The sequence below is a fragment of the Cavia porcellus genome, unplaced genomic scaffold (assembly GCF_034190915.1).
Source record: "Cavia porcellus strain 051 isolate PalLab524CR breed Dunkin Hartley unplaced genomic scaffold, mCavPor4.1 scaffold_27, whole genome shotgun sequence".
Classification (NCBI taxonomy): domain Eukaryota; kingdom Metazoa; phylum Chordata; class Mammalia; order Rodentia; family Caviidae; genus Cavia; species Cavia porcellus.
In genome coordinates this window covers 31,070,871-31,087,981 of record NW_026947510.1, presented here as the reverse complement: position 1 = coordinate 31,087,981, position 17,111 = coordinate 31,070,871, and the positions used below count along the sequence as shown (strand labels likewise).

The following is a 17,111-nucleotide window of genomic DNA, read 5'->3' as shown; positions in this document are numbered from 1 at the left end:
TACATTTATCAGTTAATTTATTCATGTAACTAAAGTGTGAGGAATAAAAAGTTCTATTCAATATAAATATTATATAATGTATTCAAATGCCTACAGTTTTGCAAGTAAAATTTTGGATAAAGTTGTTTTGAAACATTAGCTTTGTTTTTCAATGAGAGAAAGGAAAAATATATGCAATAATCTAAATTCTGGTCCTCACAATATATGGTTTAATTCTTTGAAAACAAAGATTACACTGACATATGCTGTTCTGTAATCCATATGCATATTTTCTTGGGAGTATAGAGTAAGCAAGAGGATTCATATGATAGTATGCAAATTAACTTTCAACAGCAGAAAAGTTTTCAATATAGATCTCACAAATCAAACAAAAATGTGGTTCTGTATTTTCTTTAACTACATGAATGCAGTTTTTAAATTATAGCTGAACACATTTTTACTATTACATGAATACAATATGATCATTAAATACATACAATCAAAGGTACAGAAACATAATTATTTGACAAGTGCACTTATTTTTTTTTAATTTCAGCTTTAAGAATGCATTTTGTACATAGAAACACTGGTTTAGAAAAATGATAAGAATCTGAATTTTAACAGAGAAAAGAAAGCACTTTGAAAATTCTGAGTATATAAGCAAATCCCCATTCTTTATATGAAATCATATGCTTTATATCATCTTACCACTAAAACTGCATATTCCCTAACCAACATAAATACTCTAGCCCATATTTTAAAACTGCTATTTAAAACTTAATGGCCTCTCCCATGAGTCTAGTAAAAGTTAAAATGCACTGCCCAGCTTCTGACTACCCAATTAGTCGAGAGTTTACATTACTGAAACTTCAAAATAGCTTCAATGTTAAACATCTGCAAATCTATTGAAGACCCTGAATAGACTGCAAATTTGGTCATAGCAAAATGAAAATGTATCACTCACTAAAATGAAATCTGCAATTCAGTTTTGATAAACAAAGGATTTGAAAAGTCACAGCACAAATATATTGAAGTTATACTGAGGTTTTTTAATAGTAGGAATGTGTCACAATCCTGAAAATTTAATGTAGTCATAACATCAACTAAACAGCATATTTAAACTAAAATTATCATTCTCGAACATTTTCTGTGCACATTTTAAACATGCTATTAAGTTGCATTCCAACTTAATTTAAGGTTAGAAATTTCTAATCTTAAGATTAGAAATTTCCTTTCTAACCTTACTCATTACCTTTGTTCAGATGAAAAATAAAATTAAATTATTTTCCTTATTAAATTGCATTTGATGTTAATATTACATCTCACATTGAAAGCTTATGTAGATGCTGGGGTTAACTATGTGTCTGTTTTTTTAAAAAAAGCATAAACCTTAGAAACACCAACTTCCTGCTAAATCAACTACTATCTATTGAATTTCATTACATGTACCTTTAATGTCTTCTTTTCTATTCCTAATGCATGCACTTGAGTGCACTTATTATTTCATAGAATGTAGTGTAGTGCATTAACACTGTATATATTGTTTTTTTTTTCTTAAGGGGCTAGCTACATAATTAAACTTTGATTTGTACTATAAAAATGTTTATAAATTATTAATATCATATTTCCATTACAAGATGGATCAACTGAATTGTTACAATGTTCTTTTGCCAATAAAACCGTTTAAGTTTCCAATTACTTGTTTTCCCAAGCTTTGTGCTATTGATAACTAAAAAAATCTGAATCTTTTTTCTGCTATTTATACCAGGTTTAACACACATGACCAGAATTAAGTAAACAACTATATGAACATGTCCAGAGTCCAAATAAAATTTTTTTTTTCAAAAGACAGGTAAGTGTTTTTTGAAATGCAAAATTTTATGTCGCCTATCATAGTGAGCATCTGTAATTTCCACACATCTGTTTGTAGACACAAAAATACATACTTGGACACATACACACAAACATGCCTACAAACACACACACACACACACACACACACACACACACACACACACTTTCCTAACAAGTAATGTACACAGGCTAAATCTGTCATATTTTATAATCCAGTGTCTGGTAATCAAGTATCTTCTTTGGAGGAGTCTTCAGTGTTCCAGTTCTTTTATCTTGTATTCTAAAGTGCTGTGAGATGTCCCTTAAATTCCCTGTGCAGTGAGAACACTTGTTTTCCCACTCATAGCCATTTCAATAGCTTCTTCCATTATTTTATAATCATACTGAAGATAGCAGCCAAGTTTTTTCCCACATTGCCTCCTGTCTTTTCGATCCAATCCACCTTCACTGTTTGCAGAGGTTCCATCAAACGTTCCTTTTTTAGAATTAAGACACAAAAGAGAGATATTCTCATGTATAAAATAAGAGTCAACACTTGAGAATGTGACAAGCCAAGAACATTTTATTTTAGGGAGCATATTTTTCAGTTATTGAATTGAGAGCTTATCATTCTAGTACTGAAGAGTTTTTGTAAACTTGGTATATAACATCCAGCAGACCAAAACCATCAGGATGTGATATTGAAACAGACCTTAAATATAGCTGAGGAATTTCTAATTGTTCAGTAAGATTTGAGGTTTCATATGGAAGGCTTTGATTTTTTTCTTTAAATTGAGTAACCATATTCTGTAGAGATGACTGATGGAGGTAAAAAGCTTCCAGCAATTTTGATTTTGAGGTTTCAAGTTGATTGGATTTATTTTTTTTTTCTGTGCTGTCTGCTTGAGCTCTTGCCCACAATGCTACCTTTTGTAGTACTGTACATTTCTTTACTGTCTTTATATTTGTAAATATCATTGAAATTTCAAGTTTTATTTTTGAAAGATGCAGGCTTCCCTGCTGGTAAGGTTTTCAAGTGGATAAGTAACTTTTTTTGAGGTGTACCATAGAGTACGCCTGCTCGGTTTATGTCCAGTGTTCCAGACTGAACGTCTTTCAAAGTTTCTGACAGTGAACCATCTGCAAACTCAGAACTTCTTTCCACATAATCCCCTCTGTTTCTGTGTGATCTTCCAATCATTGATTTTCAGCAGGATCACCTATTGGTGACTCTTCATATTTTATGCTGGTTTTCTTCATAGAGAGATCTAACATTCCATCTACTTGCTAAGTATTTCATTCTCCCTTTAAATTCACAATGATATCTAAGGGGCCTTCCTGATCTTCCTAAAATTAATTTTCTGCTTGATTCATCTGAATACTTTTACATAAGAAACTTGGTCCAACTGTTTCTGTTCTCTGGAATTTTACCACTTTTTGAGATGTACCCAATTGCAAACTGACATATCATCTTTTTCATTAGTTCCTGAACAACTATCTTAGGATCAAAGTTCTGAGGAAGATCTTTCTTTTAAAAGCATACATTTAGATAATATTCTGCTTGACATTCAATCTTAACAGTGTTGGACGGGGCCTGATACGACAGCTCCTCTGTGTGTGGACTGCAAAGAATCAAGAGACAGTATACAAACACTGACTGTATATCTGTACAAAATGATTATTTTTCATCTATATATCAATCAATCAGCTCTTCTGGTACAGTCTTCAAATAAACTGAGGTCTCTTGTTAGCCATGATCCATAAAGCCCTTCTATAAAACTCTTAAACCTTACAATCTTGGTGGACATCCATTATGAAGCAGAAAATGAGTAGTGACAATAGGCAGCCTTGAATTGTATTCAATGAAACAGTAAGATAGGACCAGAGCCCTTGGCTCTGAGAGAAGGTGAAGTGCATTGCCAAGGCAACACCACCCTCAATCTGTTCAGACTTCTAAACAGGGAGGAAGGACTTCAAATCTCAACTGCCAGAGTTCTAGCTGCTCCTTCTTAAAAGGGTACACACCACACCTCCACAGCTGCTTCCACTAAGAACCAGAGGATAGAGTTGGGTGTACCCTTCTTTCCCCTTCAGAGACAGGTCTGCTGCACCTTGTCCCTAGCAGGTCCTCCTGCAGCCCCAGACCCACCAGCACTTCGGGGTCCCTGGGGAGAGATCTAACACACACGGCACAGGTCTGGGAGCCCAGCAACCTCGGCAGGCTGGCCCCCATTGGGGAGAAGAGGGGTGTTTGTGCATTCAACAAGACCAGCCTGTCTTCCTGCACCCTCCTCTGGCCTCTGGCTCAGCCACAGCCTGCCAAACCCTGCCTGCTGAAAGGTGATTGTTAATTTTGTAAAATTATTAATGTTTGTGTTTTCTGATTTTTTTATTGTTCCAATTATTCTTAGTTTATTTTTCTTTGCATCATCTTGCAGAAAAATGGATTCATTTTTCATATCTTCTTATCTTTTTATGTGTCTGTTATTAGTTTTTCTTTCAAGACATCCTTGTCTTCTAGTGTTAAAATTTATACTAACATTGGTTTTGCTTGACATTCGTTCAATATGATTCTTATTATCTGGGATTTTTGACAGACTCAAAGTCTTTTCACAGACTCTGATGCTTTGCTGAATAGCTTATTCATGTTTGTATTATTTTGTTTCACTCAAGCAGCTTTTTGTTTCTGTCTATGAAAGCATTCTGAATCTTTTGGTTTAATGGTCCAATTTGGGCTATTTTCTAACCTCTGCTATTCTTTCAAGTAAATTGGCTTTATGGTTTGTGTTGTTCTGCCTCTTGGTGTCACCTGGATTGGGTTAAGGGTACTTGAGTCTTTTGAAAGATTTTTTCCCTTTTTTCTCACATTTCTATTGTTTTTGTATGGTCTTGTGCTGAGGATTGTGAATTCTTATAGTCTAAGGACTTCACTGGTAATATAGAGATTTCTTTAGGTGCTTCTCTGTGAAACAATTTGTGTATGGTTAACAATATTACCTACAGCCCCAAGAGCTGATCACTTTGGTTAATTTGAGAGCAGAAGATGGAGAGTAGTTTGCTCATCAAGCAAGGTTTTCTGAAGTGCATTGTACTTTTCTTGAACTTCTGAAAAAGAAACAGCAACAATTATGCAATTCTGTTAATATCAAATAAATTGGTTTTAATATTGTCATTCAAGACAAAAATACATATTAAAATACCAGACAAATTGAGCACTCATAATTCTACAGAAGAAATTGGCAGTTCTTAAGTAAATATTAACAACCCAGGATTTGAGTTACATTTAATATATACTAAATGCAACTACTATATCCCTGGTAATGTTAGAAAACTATTAGGTGATTATTTTACAGTTGTAGCAAACTATTAAAAGATTAGCAATGCTTGTGGTGGTACTATTAAATATAAGGGACTTTAAAGGGAGTAGTGAAGCAGGAAATCTTTGTAAACTTAAACTCTGTGATGCAAGAGGCATATACAGCACTGGAACAAATATCTAACTGAAGAGCAGAACAATGTTTATAAAACCGGATAAAAGTAAGAGAAAAACTTGTAAGAAGTAGAAGCTAAAAGAAAACAAGAAAAAGAAGTTGTATTGAAAGTAAGAAAAGAGAAAAGCAAGTAAAGAGGGAAACATTAAAAAGAGAGAAGGAAAACATAGAAAAGAAGACAAGAAGCACATAAGAAAGACAAAGGAAAATTTCCAAACCCCAAAGGAATAGTAAAGAGGAGTGGAGGGAAAGAAAGAAGAGAAAAGTAGAAGAACCAATATGAAAATACACACACAAGTACACAGCACAACTATGCTCACATTCACCAGAAAAAGTAAAACAGAAAGAAATAAGAAATAGAAAGAAAGAAAAAAGAAAGAATGAAAGAAAGAAAGAAAGAAAGAAAGAAAAATGCATCAAGCAAACAACCAAAAACAATAATTCCAAAAACAAAAAGAAAAAAATTCTCTCAAATGTGTGATTTTTCTTCCAAGGTCTACAGTTTGGGAGCAATGTCCAATTCAAGAATATTAGTGCTCACACTGGTGGAAAAAAAGTCAATCAGATCCAAAATTCATGTTGGATACAGTCACCAGCAAGCAGTTATTAGGCTTAGAGTGAGGGAAGAAATTATGAAACTTTGAAATCTGCAGGTATTCAGCTGAGCCTGGTTTGTGATCATTAGAGTGCAGTCTGAGTCAAGTAATTTAAACCCTTCTCGGATTTCTAATCAGCCTACCCAAGATTTCCTGATGGCAGATGTCTATCATTGCTGTACCTCACCTAGTCACTGTGGTAGCAGTGGTAGACTTAATTTGATGCCAACCTCAGACTGCTCTAAATCACAGGTTCAGTCATCCCTTCCCTATAATGCAATCTAAACACTTTCTTTAGGAAGATAAGACATTTGGTTGTACTGGAATCACCAGTTTCTGTACCAGAGAGCATCTACTGGGCCATGTCACTGCTGTGTTTCTCTCTGAATGTTTCTGAAGTCTTCTACTTTCACTTTCTTTGTCAACACACTCTTCCTTTCTCAGGATTCAAGAGCTGGGGATAAAGTATAGACTTCCCTTTCCTCTTTCTGTGTTGTGTGACTCAACTTCTCTGTAGGCTCGAATTTTCCTATCAGAGTTCTGAAGAACCACCTCCCTCTTTTTATTCGCCGCATTGTTATCCAGTATCTGGATTTCAAATCTTGGAGAACTTTGTTTGTTATTGCTCATCCTTTTACCATTTTTCCAGAAGACTCTAATTGTTTTTACTTTCAATTAATGTGACTTTCAGCTGAAGGATATATGCTTTTTGAGTTTTGTGGGGTTTTTATCTGCTGTCATTTCTCTCTACATATTTAACATTAGGGTACCAAATCATGTCTCCATGTTCTTAAAAATCATTGAGACTCCTTACAAGAGCTATTTTAAATTCTAAGTTCAAGAGTTTTTCATAATAGTCACTACTGGTCAGTTTCAGACATTATTGGCCATTAGGTGAGGTATGTTCTTCCCTGGAAGATGATTAAGGTTGTGAGCATGTGATTTCAAGCACCCTTTAAAGAAATATTTATTTAAGTTATACTACATCGGCTTAAAAAGTTAGCAATATGTATAGGTCATATATATTTTTATGACATCTCCATGCAAATACATAGCTTACATTAATTATACTCATTCTTCCTTTTTCCACCATCTTACTTGGGTTTTTTGCTCTTTTCTTTCCCACATGTAACTGCATTGACAATTTTCATTTAGCCTGAGGATAATTCTATTTCACTATTAGGTGGTGCGTTAATTCTAAGTTTACTTTAAGACTATTCTGTGTATTGCTACAATTTAAGTACTAGAAGACAAAACAAAGACTGAACTACTCAAATTCACAGATGCTGTGTTGTTCAGTGAGAACAAGAATACTACCTAGAAAGAGTAGTCCATCCCCACAAGCCTCTCCCTGGAGTGAGGTAGGTCTTGTTGCCTCAATCTCAATATGGTCAAGCACTGGGAGAATGTTTGTTGGATCTGGGCAGTGTTACTGGAAGTGACCAATCATGGCACTTTGCCAGAGCTGGATGTCTACTTTCCTTTTCTTCTCCAAGAAGATATTTTTCCTTTCCCTGATGGGAAACCTCAAAGTAAAGGAAGAATAGAATGGGCAGTTCAGTGTCTACTGATGCTGCAATGCTATCATCCACCTGGAATCTGCAGTTTGTGAAGGCCAGTGGAACATTTGTAGTGTAATAAGGTCCACGTTGTTAAGAGATGATTCTGCTGTGCAAATTCATGGTACAAACTTGCTGCAAAGAAGCTACAGGTGATGTAGGCTAGAATAAAATTCCAATGCAGTAGGAAGATGTGTCTCCACCTTACACCAGCTCTTTTCTATAAGGTTCATCACAGAAACTGTGCTGAGCAACATGAGGAACTGTGCAGAATTATATTTAACCAGTATAGCAATTAATTTGAAGGCCAACTTCTGTGCTTACTAGCCAACAAATAGCCTTGCTCCATACTCAGTTGTGCAATGTCATAGTACTAATGATGAACATAGCACCTTGGGCATGAAGACTGGACATACATAGGCACAAATACCTGCATAATCTCAGGGACTTCTGGGGTCATGCTGCAACTATTAGTGAAGCAGCCAAAATGTGTGTGAACATTGGGGTGAATGACACACATGAGTGAGAGAGAGGATAATATTCCTTCAACAAATGAAGCTGATATGTCGATACCCCAAAGAATGAAATTTTAGGCTGTACAAAATTCAGATAATATAACCAGTAATAGAAAATTTGCAGCTTTTTGCAGCTGACCAAGTACCTAAAGGCTGAAGACATCTGTTCCATTCAGATAAACATTTCAGAGAGAGAATATCCTTGAGAGTGGTCAGACCTAGAAAGAGTTCTGCTCATATCCAGATGCTCAGGCAGGCATCCTAACATTCACCCCATAGAACAAGATATTGCAGCACTGCTGTGAATAGGCAACATCTTTCTACACTCAAACTAACCTTACTTTAGTGCAACTAAACATAATGAGAGTGGCTGCTGTGTCCTAATGCAGTCCTCAGCTTGACAAAACCAGATTGTGAGCCATTAACCCTTGAGCAGAATCAAGGATTTCTCTTAGAGAAAAATAACATGGAAAGCTCTGGTTAATAACTGAAAATTTTTGAAATGTTAGCATGTACATTCTCTTCTGTGGAAATAAAATGCAATAACTTTAATAGTTTTACATTTCCAATGTCTTTAGTTGTACTCAGTGAGAGCTTTGTGAACTGCTTTAAACTCCTTCCTTTCCATGGTAACAGAAGATCTAGGTTTTATTCTCTGCCTTTATCATTGGTTTGAATAATGTATATTGACATTATTCTACCTGAATGATTTGTTCATATATGAAAACAACATACTATTCATAGGAAAGTGGTTCACACCTATCATCCCAGACATTTTGGAATCTAAGACAGAAGGATCACAAATCGGGGTTTAAAAAGTTAATTTAAGCAATTTACTGAGATACTGTTTCAAAATAAAAATAAAGTAAAAATCACTAAGTAGTTCAGTGTGAAGGAGCTTGATTGTCCCCAAAAAACAGCCATTCATGGAAAACAGACTAATGCTAAAATGGTTATACTCAAATCTTCTGCTGAACTGTGCTCATATTGGAAACCTAACCCATATGTATTCTGATATAGAATTTGAAACATATAACTTAGCATCAAAAGAAAAAGAAACTCCAATCCTTGAACAATAATAAGACTTGGCAGAAAGCCAAAGTAATCAGTAGATGTGTTTAAGGAAACAATCAACTTCCTATGATTTCTCATTAAATATTGCCATTCTTAATAATATTTGACACTGTCTCCTATCTGTGATTGCTGGATCTGCTCCAAGAAGAGAAATATACATTGAAAGTAGGTATCCATAAGTGAAAATTGAAAGTTAGGAATAATGTCTGTGGGTAAATCATGGGCTGTCTCATCATCAAATAATTTTTCAGCTTTGAATGGGTGTACAAAAAAGATTAGTTCTGAATTACTCTGGTAAGCTTCTGATTATCTCACCTAAGTTTCTAAACTTCATTTTTCTCCTCTAAATCCTTCTAACATCTTGGTCAGTGGCATGAGAGTGTGAGGGTATTTTAAGAAATCATTTCAGGTGCTCACCCATTCAAAAGTCTCTAAGACCTCATTCGTTGAATGACGCTGTACTGAGGACAGGGATTCTGACATTTTCAATGTATCTTTCTCACATGGTCTAAAGAATACTTTAAGAGAAATTTTAACTCTGTTAGGAAATTTTCCTTGAGACTGTTCACCAGATTATTTTCAGCTTAGTTTGATTTCTTAATTTTCAATCATACAAATCTTCTGTGGTCATTTTTATTTCTGTGGGAGTCCAGACTATCTGAAGCCTGGATCAGGACTCTGTCTTACCCAACAGCCTCCACAAACTGAATGTGGAGTGTACCTACTGCTTCGTTGAGTGACCCACAATAAACAACAAGCTTGTCTGATTTTCTTTACAAATCTGACCATTGTCACGATGCTCTCTCATTAGGAATCCCACAGCTGCATCTGGCAGAGGGGGGCCATCGCTGTGTGGGAAGAGTGGAGATTCTTCACCAGGGCTCATGGGCCACCATCTGTGATGACAAATGGAGCATGAGTGAAGCCCACGTGGTGTGCAGACAGATTGGCTGTGGAGAGGCTACCTCTGCCACACTCAATGGTTACTTTGGGTCCAGACCAGACTCCATCCATCTTAATGACCCAGGCTGCACAGGAGACGAGACCCATTTGTGGCAGTGCCCCTCCTGGAGCTGGGATCAGCTCAACTGTACCGGATGGCCAGCTGCAGGAGTCATCTGCTCAGGTATGGTTTGTAATTAATCCAAGAGGAGGATGGATAGACAGTTCCAGGAATATACGTGTCTGTTCTTATAATAGGAAATGTGTGTGGGCATTGCAGGGCTAAGAGGTCCATCCATAAAGCATGAGTACTTACATGTCTGATGGTGATGGGCTTCACTGCCCTTAAGGCTTGAACTTTTTTTTTCCCACTTAGATTATCTTATCTAGCAAGATAGTTCATTCTAGTGTCTTACCAATTAAAATCAAACTTCATAATTTTATTTCTGTAATTTACATATAATTCATAACATTGATAAATTACCATGCATACGATCAAATTGGTAAAATAACGTCTGAGGAGAAGCCTGTACATGATCCATTTGCATTGCATGTTTCTGTGTGTATAGAAGGAAACAATGTTTAAAACTTAGGAGTCGCTTAGTGATAGGAGCAGGGTTAATCAGGCACAGGAAAATTTACAGATTATTGCGAATTTCTAAGTTTCTTTTTCTTCAATTCACACATCAGTTTCAATGGCCAAAGATCTGTGAATGAAAGGTCCTGAATCATAAATTATTTCTGTATCAACATGAGAAATGTTTCTCTGTACATTTTTCTTTTAAAAGAATATGTAAAGCTTTGAGTTATATAAAAAAAAAAAAAAAAAAAAAAAACTTAGTACCTACTTCCAGATAATACAAAGCTGGATACAAAGGAATTCTCATGTACCTATATAAGCAGAGAGATAAAATAGTATCTGTGATAATACCACTTCTTTACATTTTGCCTAAAATCAAGTATAGCTTATTTCTAATGGCTTCACTGTAATTAGAGAAATGCATTTGAGATCTCTGCTTTTCTCCCAAAGATCTTAAAATTTCCCATTAAATAATGATCATTATTTTTACCTGAGTTACTTAGCACCTACTGAAGTTTCTGGTGTGTTATAAAATTTTAAATAGGGGGCTGGGGATTTAACTCGGCGGCATAAGCGCCTGCCTTGTAAGCAGGCAGTCGTGAGTTCGATCCCTGGTACCGATAAAAAGGAAAAAGACAAAAAAAAAAAATTAAATAATACTCATATTTTGAAAATATATTATGGAAATGGTTTTCAATATGGCTTTCAAACACCTGTTTACTACACAAATAAACCTGTTCAGAAAGCTCATATTTGTTCCCTAGGCAGCACTCTCTCTCCATCATTTTCATCATTTCCAAATCTGCTATTATCTTTACCAAATTGGGATCTCCAACAACTATTCTGTTTTCTTCATTGAGTGCCTTAATGAGAATGTCCACTGAGCTTTCAAAAGTGACAGAAGCCAAGAGTATAGGTAATTTGGTCCTCAGGAACACATACAAATCTTAAATGTTATGCCCAAAAGACACCAAAATGAAAAGACATTGACAATAGTACACAAGAAATACAATAACGAAGAGTTCTAAGAAGAGAAGTGAAAACAGAGATTGGTTTTTCACTAATTTAAAGGTAGAGAACATCACATTTTTAAAAATAATTACTCCTTTTACACAAGTGCATTTCTTTGACTTTAAGGGTACATACCATGCAAGGCTTCTGTTCATATGTACCAAACTCACATAAGACACCTACAAGTTTTTTTTTTTTTTTTTTTTTTTTCTCTTACTGAGACAGTATCTTGCTATGCAGTTCAGGCTGGCCTTGAGCTCACTTTGTAGCCCAGGCTAGTCTTGAACTCACAACAATCTTCCCGCCTCAGTCTCCCGATGGCTGGGATTTTAGGCGTGAGCTACCACGTCTGGCTTTCTCACCTACAGGTTTTAATTACAGTGCACCAAGATCCTTAGGACAGCAGAGCAAGATGTTTCCTTGATGTTCTGGGTCTGTGGACATCCTTTCCCTATTTGTCTGAAGTAACGTTGATGTCAGTTATTATGTAAATATATCAGCTTGTTTCAATACTTATAATTTTGTATTTTACATTTAACTTTTGCTGTATGAGTCCATTGGACTGCCTGTGTAATTTGATGAAATGTAGTCACACTATTCTGTACTCAGTAGATTTTGCATATATATATATATATATATATATATATATATATATATATATATTGGCAGAGAGAGACAGAGAGAGGCAAAAATTTCATATTAGATCAGGAAGACTGACTTGAAAAAGCAAGAAAGCAAGGAACTAGATGGAAGCATCAGTGTAAGTTCAGTTTTCCCTGAAAATTGGGAGAGAAAGTGTCAGAGAAATCAGGAAACAATTTCTTCATAGGATTTATACTGTGAAGACTCAGGTGTCAGCATCTTTAATCTTAGATCAGGGAGATAGCAAGAACTAAGGGATTGTACAGGAAACAAAAGGAGTGATATAAAGGTCATAGAATGGGAAATGCATCATCAGTAATTGTCTAATTGATCAAAGTCAAGGATCTGTCATGCAGAGCTTTGATAGCAGGTTTAAAATTGTTGGGTTCACTATGTTAGTTTTGACCCTTCTCACAAGATATATATATATATTTGTTATTTCTAAAACCCAGGGTAACAGATGGGATAATGACTCAGAAAATTATAACTCGAAGGGCAAGATTGTGTGAATTCATTCATATTTATGGCAGGACAGTAGAATCCTAGGACCATTTGATGGAAAATTGCTGGGTTAACCAAGAACAAGCCTCAAGACTAACGTAGAAAAAGAGGCACATACAAAACAATACAAAGATGTGAAGGATTTGTTCTGTTTTAGTCATCCACTAGAGATCTGAGGACTCAGGTGAAGAGTGACTGTAAAAACAGCCTCTAATTGTGTGTTAGTAAAGAAGTTTAAAGAATAGTGCCAGTGACTGCAAATCCCAGTACATTCTCAAATTCACATTTAGCCTGGGTAACATAGAAAGACTCTGTCTCTCGGTTAATAACCAAAACTATAGAGCTAGGAATGTGACTCAATAGGAAGGCTCTGATTCAATTACCAATATGAAAAAAAAAAAAAAGGTAAAGAAAAAGAACATGAATACAAAGAAAAATAAAATGACATTCTATCTCAGTTTATTCAATCTATCACTCTTTTTGTTAGCTACAAAAGTGCAACATGTAATGAAAATATGAAATATAAATGGGTAGACTGAAGTCAGGTCCTCCATGACTGGCGATTTTTGGTGGTGATCTTGCATGGGCCCCTAATGTGTAGCTGTACCTGGGCGGAAACCAGAGCAGCCAGGGGAGCTGTAGCTGCAGAAGTAGGAGCACATCCAATTAGAATTTCAAAGAGCATTGTCTTAAGAAAATAAACCTATACATTTTATGTTCATCTCATATTTCTGCCTTGTTAGAGAACAAAATATTGGACACTTTTCTCTTGGAAAGACAATTACTACTTTACTTAAGTATTAACATCTTTTGTTACTCAACAGTTCACGTTGTAGTCAGATATCTCCTTGGATTCTGAATCCATTCTTGAAATTGCTTCCTAAGCATCTTCCCTAAGTGTTTCCTGGTTTCTTTAAATTTGACTTAAAAGTGACAATTTACTTATAATAAACTATCAACAATGAAGAAAATGAAAACTCAAGGTGATTTGTTGCTTCTGATGCAGTTTCTCAAAATTCTTTCTGGTTTCTGGATGAAAAGATTAATGTACACAACTTAGATATTTTAGTGTCAAAACTTGGTTTCTGCTTTGTTTGCTCTCTAAATTGTGGGCCTCACTCTCATGTATAAATGGGAAAATAATGTAAATTGTGAGGTTTAAGGATACTGAAAAGATTTCATTCTTTGTCAACTGTTAATTGTTGACATTATTATGCAGGTACAGAAATATTCTAGTGATGAAATAATGAAAACCTAAGCCTAATCTTTTTGTTGTTATTGTAACTTTAGCTCAAATTCACTTGCAGAATACATATCTTAGAAAAAAGGAAAATAATTTTTAGATAGGTGCATAGATGAATGGTAGATCAATATGTGCTTTGATATCAAAGGCACCAAATGATTAGAATTCTGATGTTCCTCTCACAGGATGAAAAATTCTGAACTGACTCTGAAAATTCTTCCTGAATTTATCATCAAACACTTTCCCTTGTGGCTCTAATTTTAATAAGTTTCCATCCATTTCCCATATGAACCAACCCTGGGGAAAAAAAAAGCTCTAACAATGGACACTCTAACATATCATTTAGAGATTCTAAGCCTGGATCAAGTACACTTACGTTTTTATTTTCCTCAGGATTTGTACGTCTGGGTGGAAGTTATGGACTTTGCTCTGGAAGAGTGGAAGTGAACTCTGGAAGAGGCTGGATTCTGGTGTCTGATGTGAACTTCACATTCCCCACTGCCCAGGTCATCTGTGTAGAGCTGGGGTGTAGCGAGGCTTTGTCTGTTCTTGGAAACTTGTCCAGAAATACCAGTGAACTGGTGTGGAATGAAGAGTTCCAGTGTGAGGGCCAGGAGCCTGAGGTCTGGTTGTGCCCTAGAGTGCCCTGTCCTGGAAGCAGCTGCCAGCATGGTGGAGGTGTTGAAGTTGTCTGTGCAGGTGAGACTCATGGACAGCAGAACTTTAGCCACTCTGCATAGTATTCAAATGCCATATTTACCATACATACTCTCTCTCTCTCTCTCTCTCTCTCTCTCTCTCTCTCTCTCTCCCTCTCTCATCTCTGTGTTCCTCATGTTTCTTAAACACTTCCTCCCATCTTCTGTCTTTCATCCTCTTCCATTCCCTGTCATTTGCTCTGCTTTCTGCTACTTTTCTGCTGTCTCTTTGCTCAGATGACCACTTTTATATGTCCCAGTTCTGTCTTACACCATTTGATTTTCAGTGCGTTTGTTGTGTTTATCAGTGATTCTGTTACTAAGTCAGTAAATTCTATCACTGTGTCCCTTAATTTTATCCTCAAAATGCTTTATTTTCAAATAGAAATGATTTGTTTGATTTTTTAGCAACTTGATGTGAAAATTGGCTTTCATGTTTTAAATACATTTACTGTTAGTTCTATTTCTTCCTATATACTTTGGTGATATTTAAGCTTTTTGTCTACTAACTCCAACATCTTTATGTTGTATGTTTATGCCTTGTTTAATCTTCTTTTAAAATGTTGCTGTTTTGTGATGTTCTATTTGTACATAATATCTGATGTATTGTTGAGTACTGAAAATTTTATATGAAATATGAATTAAACCAGATGTATTTCCCAACCTCTGAGAAGATTAAACTGTGTTTGCATTATGCAAGTTGTGGTCAATGTGCTGACTATACAAATATCTGAACTCAACCCTTGTAAATGGCAGTAAGTGGTTTATAAGAAATGAATTCAGAGGCTATACAAATATAGTGTCTCTAAGGATTCATTCAGTGGAATGTACTCCACTCAGCATAGATTGTACAATGAAATTTCCAAATTATTTTTTGCATATCCTCATAGAACTCTGTGACAAAATTTTGGTAGGAACATTTACCACTGCCTACATCAGGTTATTCATTAGGTTATTTTCAAATTAGTTCCACTAATTGTTTTTCAAATCCATTTGTCATCACTCATAACATTTATTTCTGTGGGACTGCACACATCTGCTGGCTTGGAGCAGTGGCTTCTTGTCTGACCCAGCAGGTTCTGCAGCCTTAATGTGAATACCAGAAAACGAATGCTTGTTTCCCAAGAGACCAGAAAATCAACCTAATTTCCTTTATAAAAGCACCAATTGATATGATTCTCTTTCCTCAGAGAGCCCACAACTCCGCTTGGTGGATGGGGGTCATCGCTGTGTGGGAAGAGTGGAGATTCTTCACAATGACACCTGGGGCACCATCTGTGATAACGACTGGGACAAGAGGGATGCTGATGTGGTGTGCAGGCAGTTGGTTTGTGGAGAAGCACTTGGTGTTACAATGTCTGCATACTTCTCATCTGGATCAGGACCCATCTTCCTCAGCCATCTGAGCTGCACAGGCGAGGAGCCTCATGTACGGATGTGTCCTTCCCAGGGCTGGGGCAAGGCTTACTGCCTTCATAGTGAAGATGCAGGTGTCATCTGTTCAGGTATAGTCCATGCACTGTACACTGTAGGAGAATGGAAAGTTGCATGAATTCATATATGGAAGTTCTTGGAAGTCCATCCATAAAACATGATTATTCAGATACACTGATATGGTGGACTTTACTTGTTTCCCACATATTAATTCTCTAATGTTTGAAGCTCCATTTTAGTGGTCTTAAAGTTAATTATGATGTCTTATAAATTATAATCAGCCTTCATAATTTTATTTTTGAAATTTAACCTGTACATGAGTAAATACCTGCAAGTATAGGCACACACTCTCTACAGTAAGGGGTCTGTGAGTATAGGACACCTTTTTTTTTTTTTTTTTTTTTTTTTTTTTTTTAGTGGAATTTTACGATTCAAGAGTTATACTGTGAGACATTGTTTGGCACCTGGGTTTCAGGTGCATAAGAAGAAAGGTGACATACAACTCTCCAGTGATCCATGAATTCATTGTTATATTTAGTCTTGTTTTTAGAGCTTGTACATTCAGTATTTATAGCTTGCAGAGCTGTAAATTACATATTCTTTACATATTTATGAGTCTCAAATTCTTGAATCAGCTACTGAAATGGCTTTATGGTTTTTATTTTTCTTCTACAAATAAATTATATATCTATGCTTGGCACTGACATTTAACCATGTGCTGGTATATCAAGGAGAAATGTAATAAAACCTTAACATATAAATATTATGAGATAATGTAGATTCTACTTGATGGATTCAGTAAGATTAAAAACATTCATATGGAGAATTGTTTCAAAATAATATCAATAAATGGGCAAACATAATTCTGAGGATCTGTGGAAAAGCCATTATTAAATATTGTGTTGGCAACAGGAACTGTCAAAATGCATGTAACTATGCTCTCAACATCACTGAAGACCCAGGAGTAATATGGATAAATCCATATGTATATTTTTGGGAACATATTGTTGCTA

The 17,111-nt window shown here is 35.7% G+C and overlaps 1 protein-coding gene and 1 pseudogene across 2 annotated transcripts in view; one reads left to right on the top strand and one right to left on the bottom strand.

The window, feature by feature from the left end:
- The window catches only part of LOC100733221 (antigen WC1.1-like), a 100,142-nt gene that overhangs the window by 15,470 nt on the left and 67,561 nt on the right, over nucleotides 1–17,111 (top strand). For both annotated transcript variants that reach the window (XM_023564920.2, XM_063238126.1), the window contains exons 2-4: nucleotides 9,859–10,173; nucleotides 14,360–14,665; nucleotides 15,855–16,169. In XM_023564920.2, the coding sequence (XP_023420688.2) occupies nucleotides 9,859–10,173; nucleotides 14,360–14,665; nucleotides 15,855–16,169 (936 nt within the window). The remainder of the gene's footprint in view (nucleotides 1–9,858; nucleotides 10,174–14,359; nucleotides 14,666–15,854; nucleotides 16,170–17,111) is intronic.
- LOC134473532 (ligand-dependent nuclear receptor corepressor-like protein) lies at nucleotides 2,929–3,790 on the bottom strand (annotated as a pseudogene).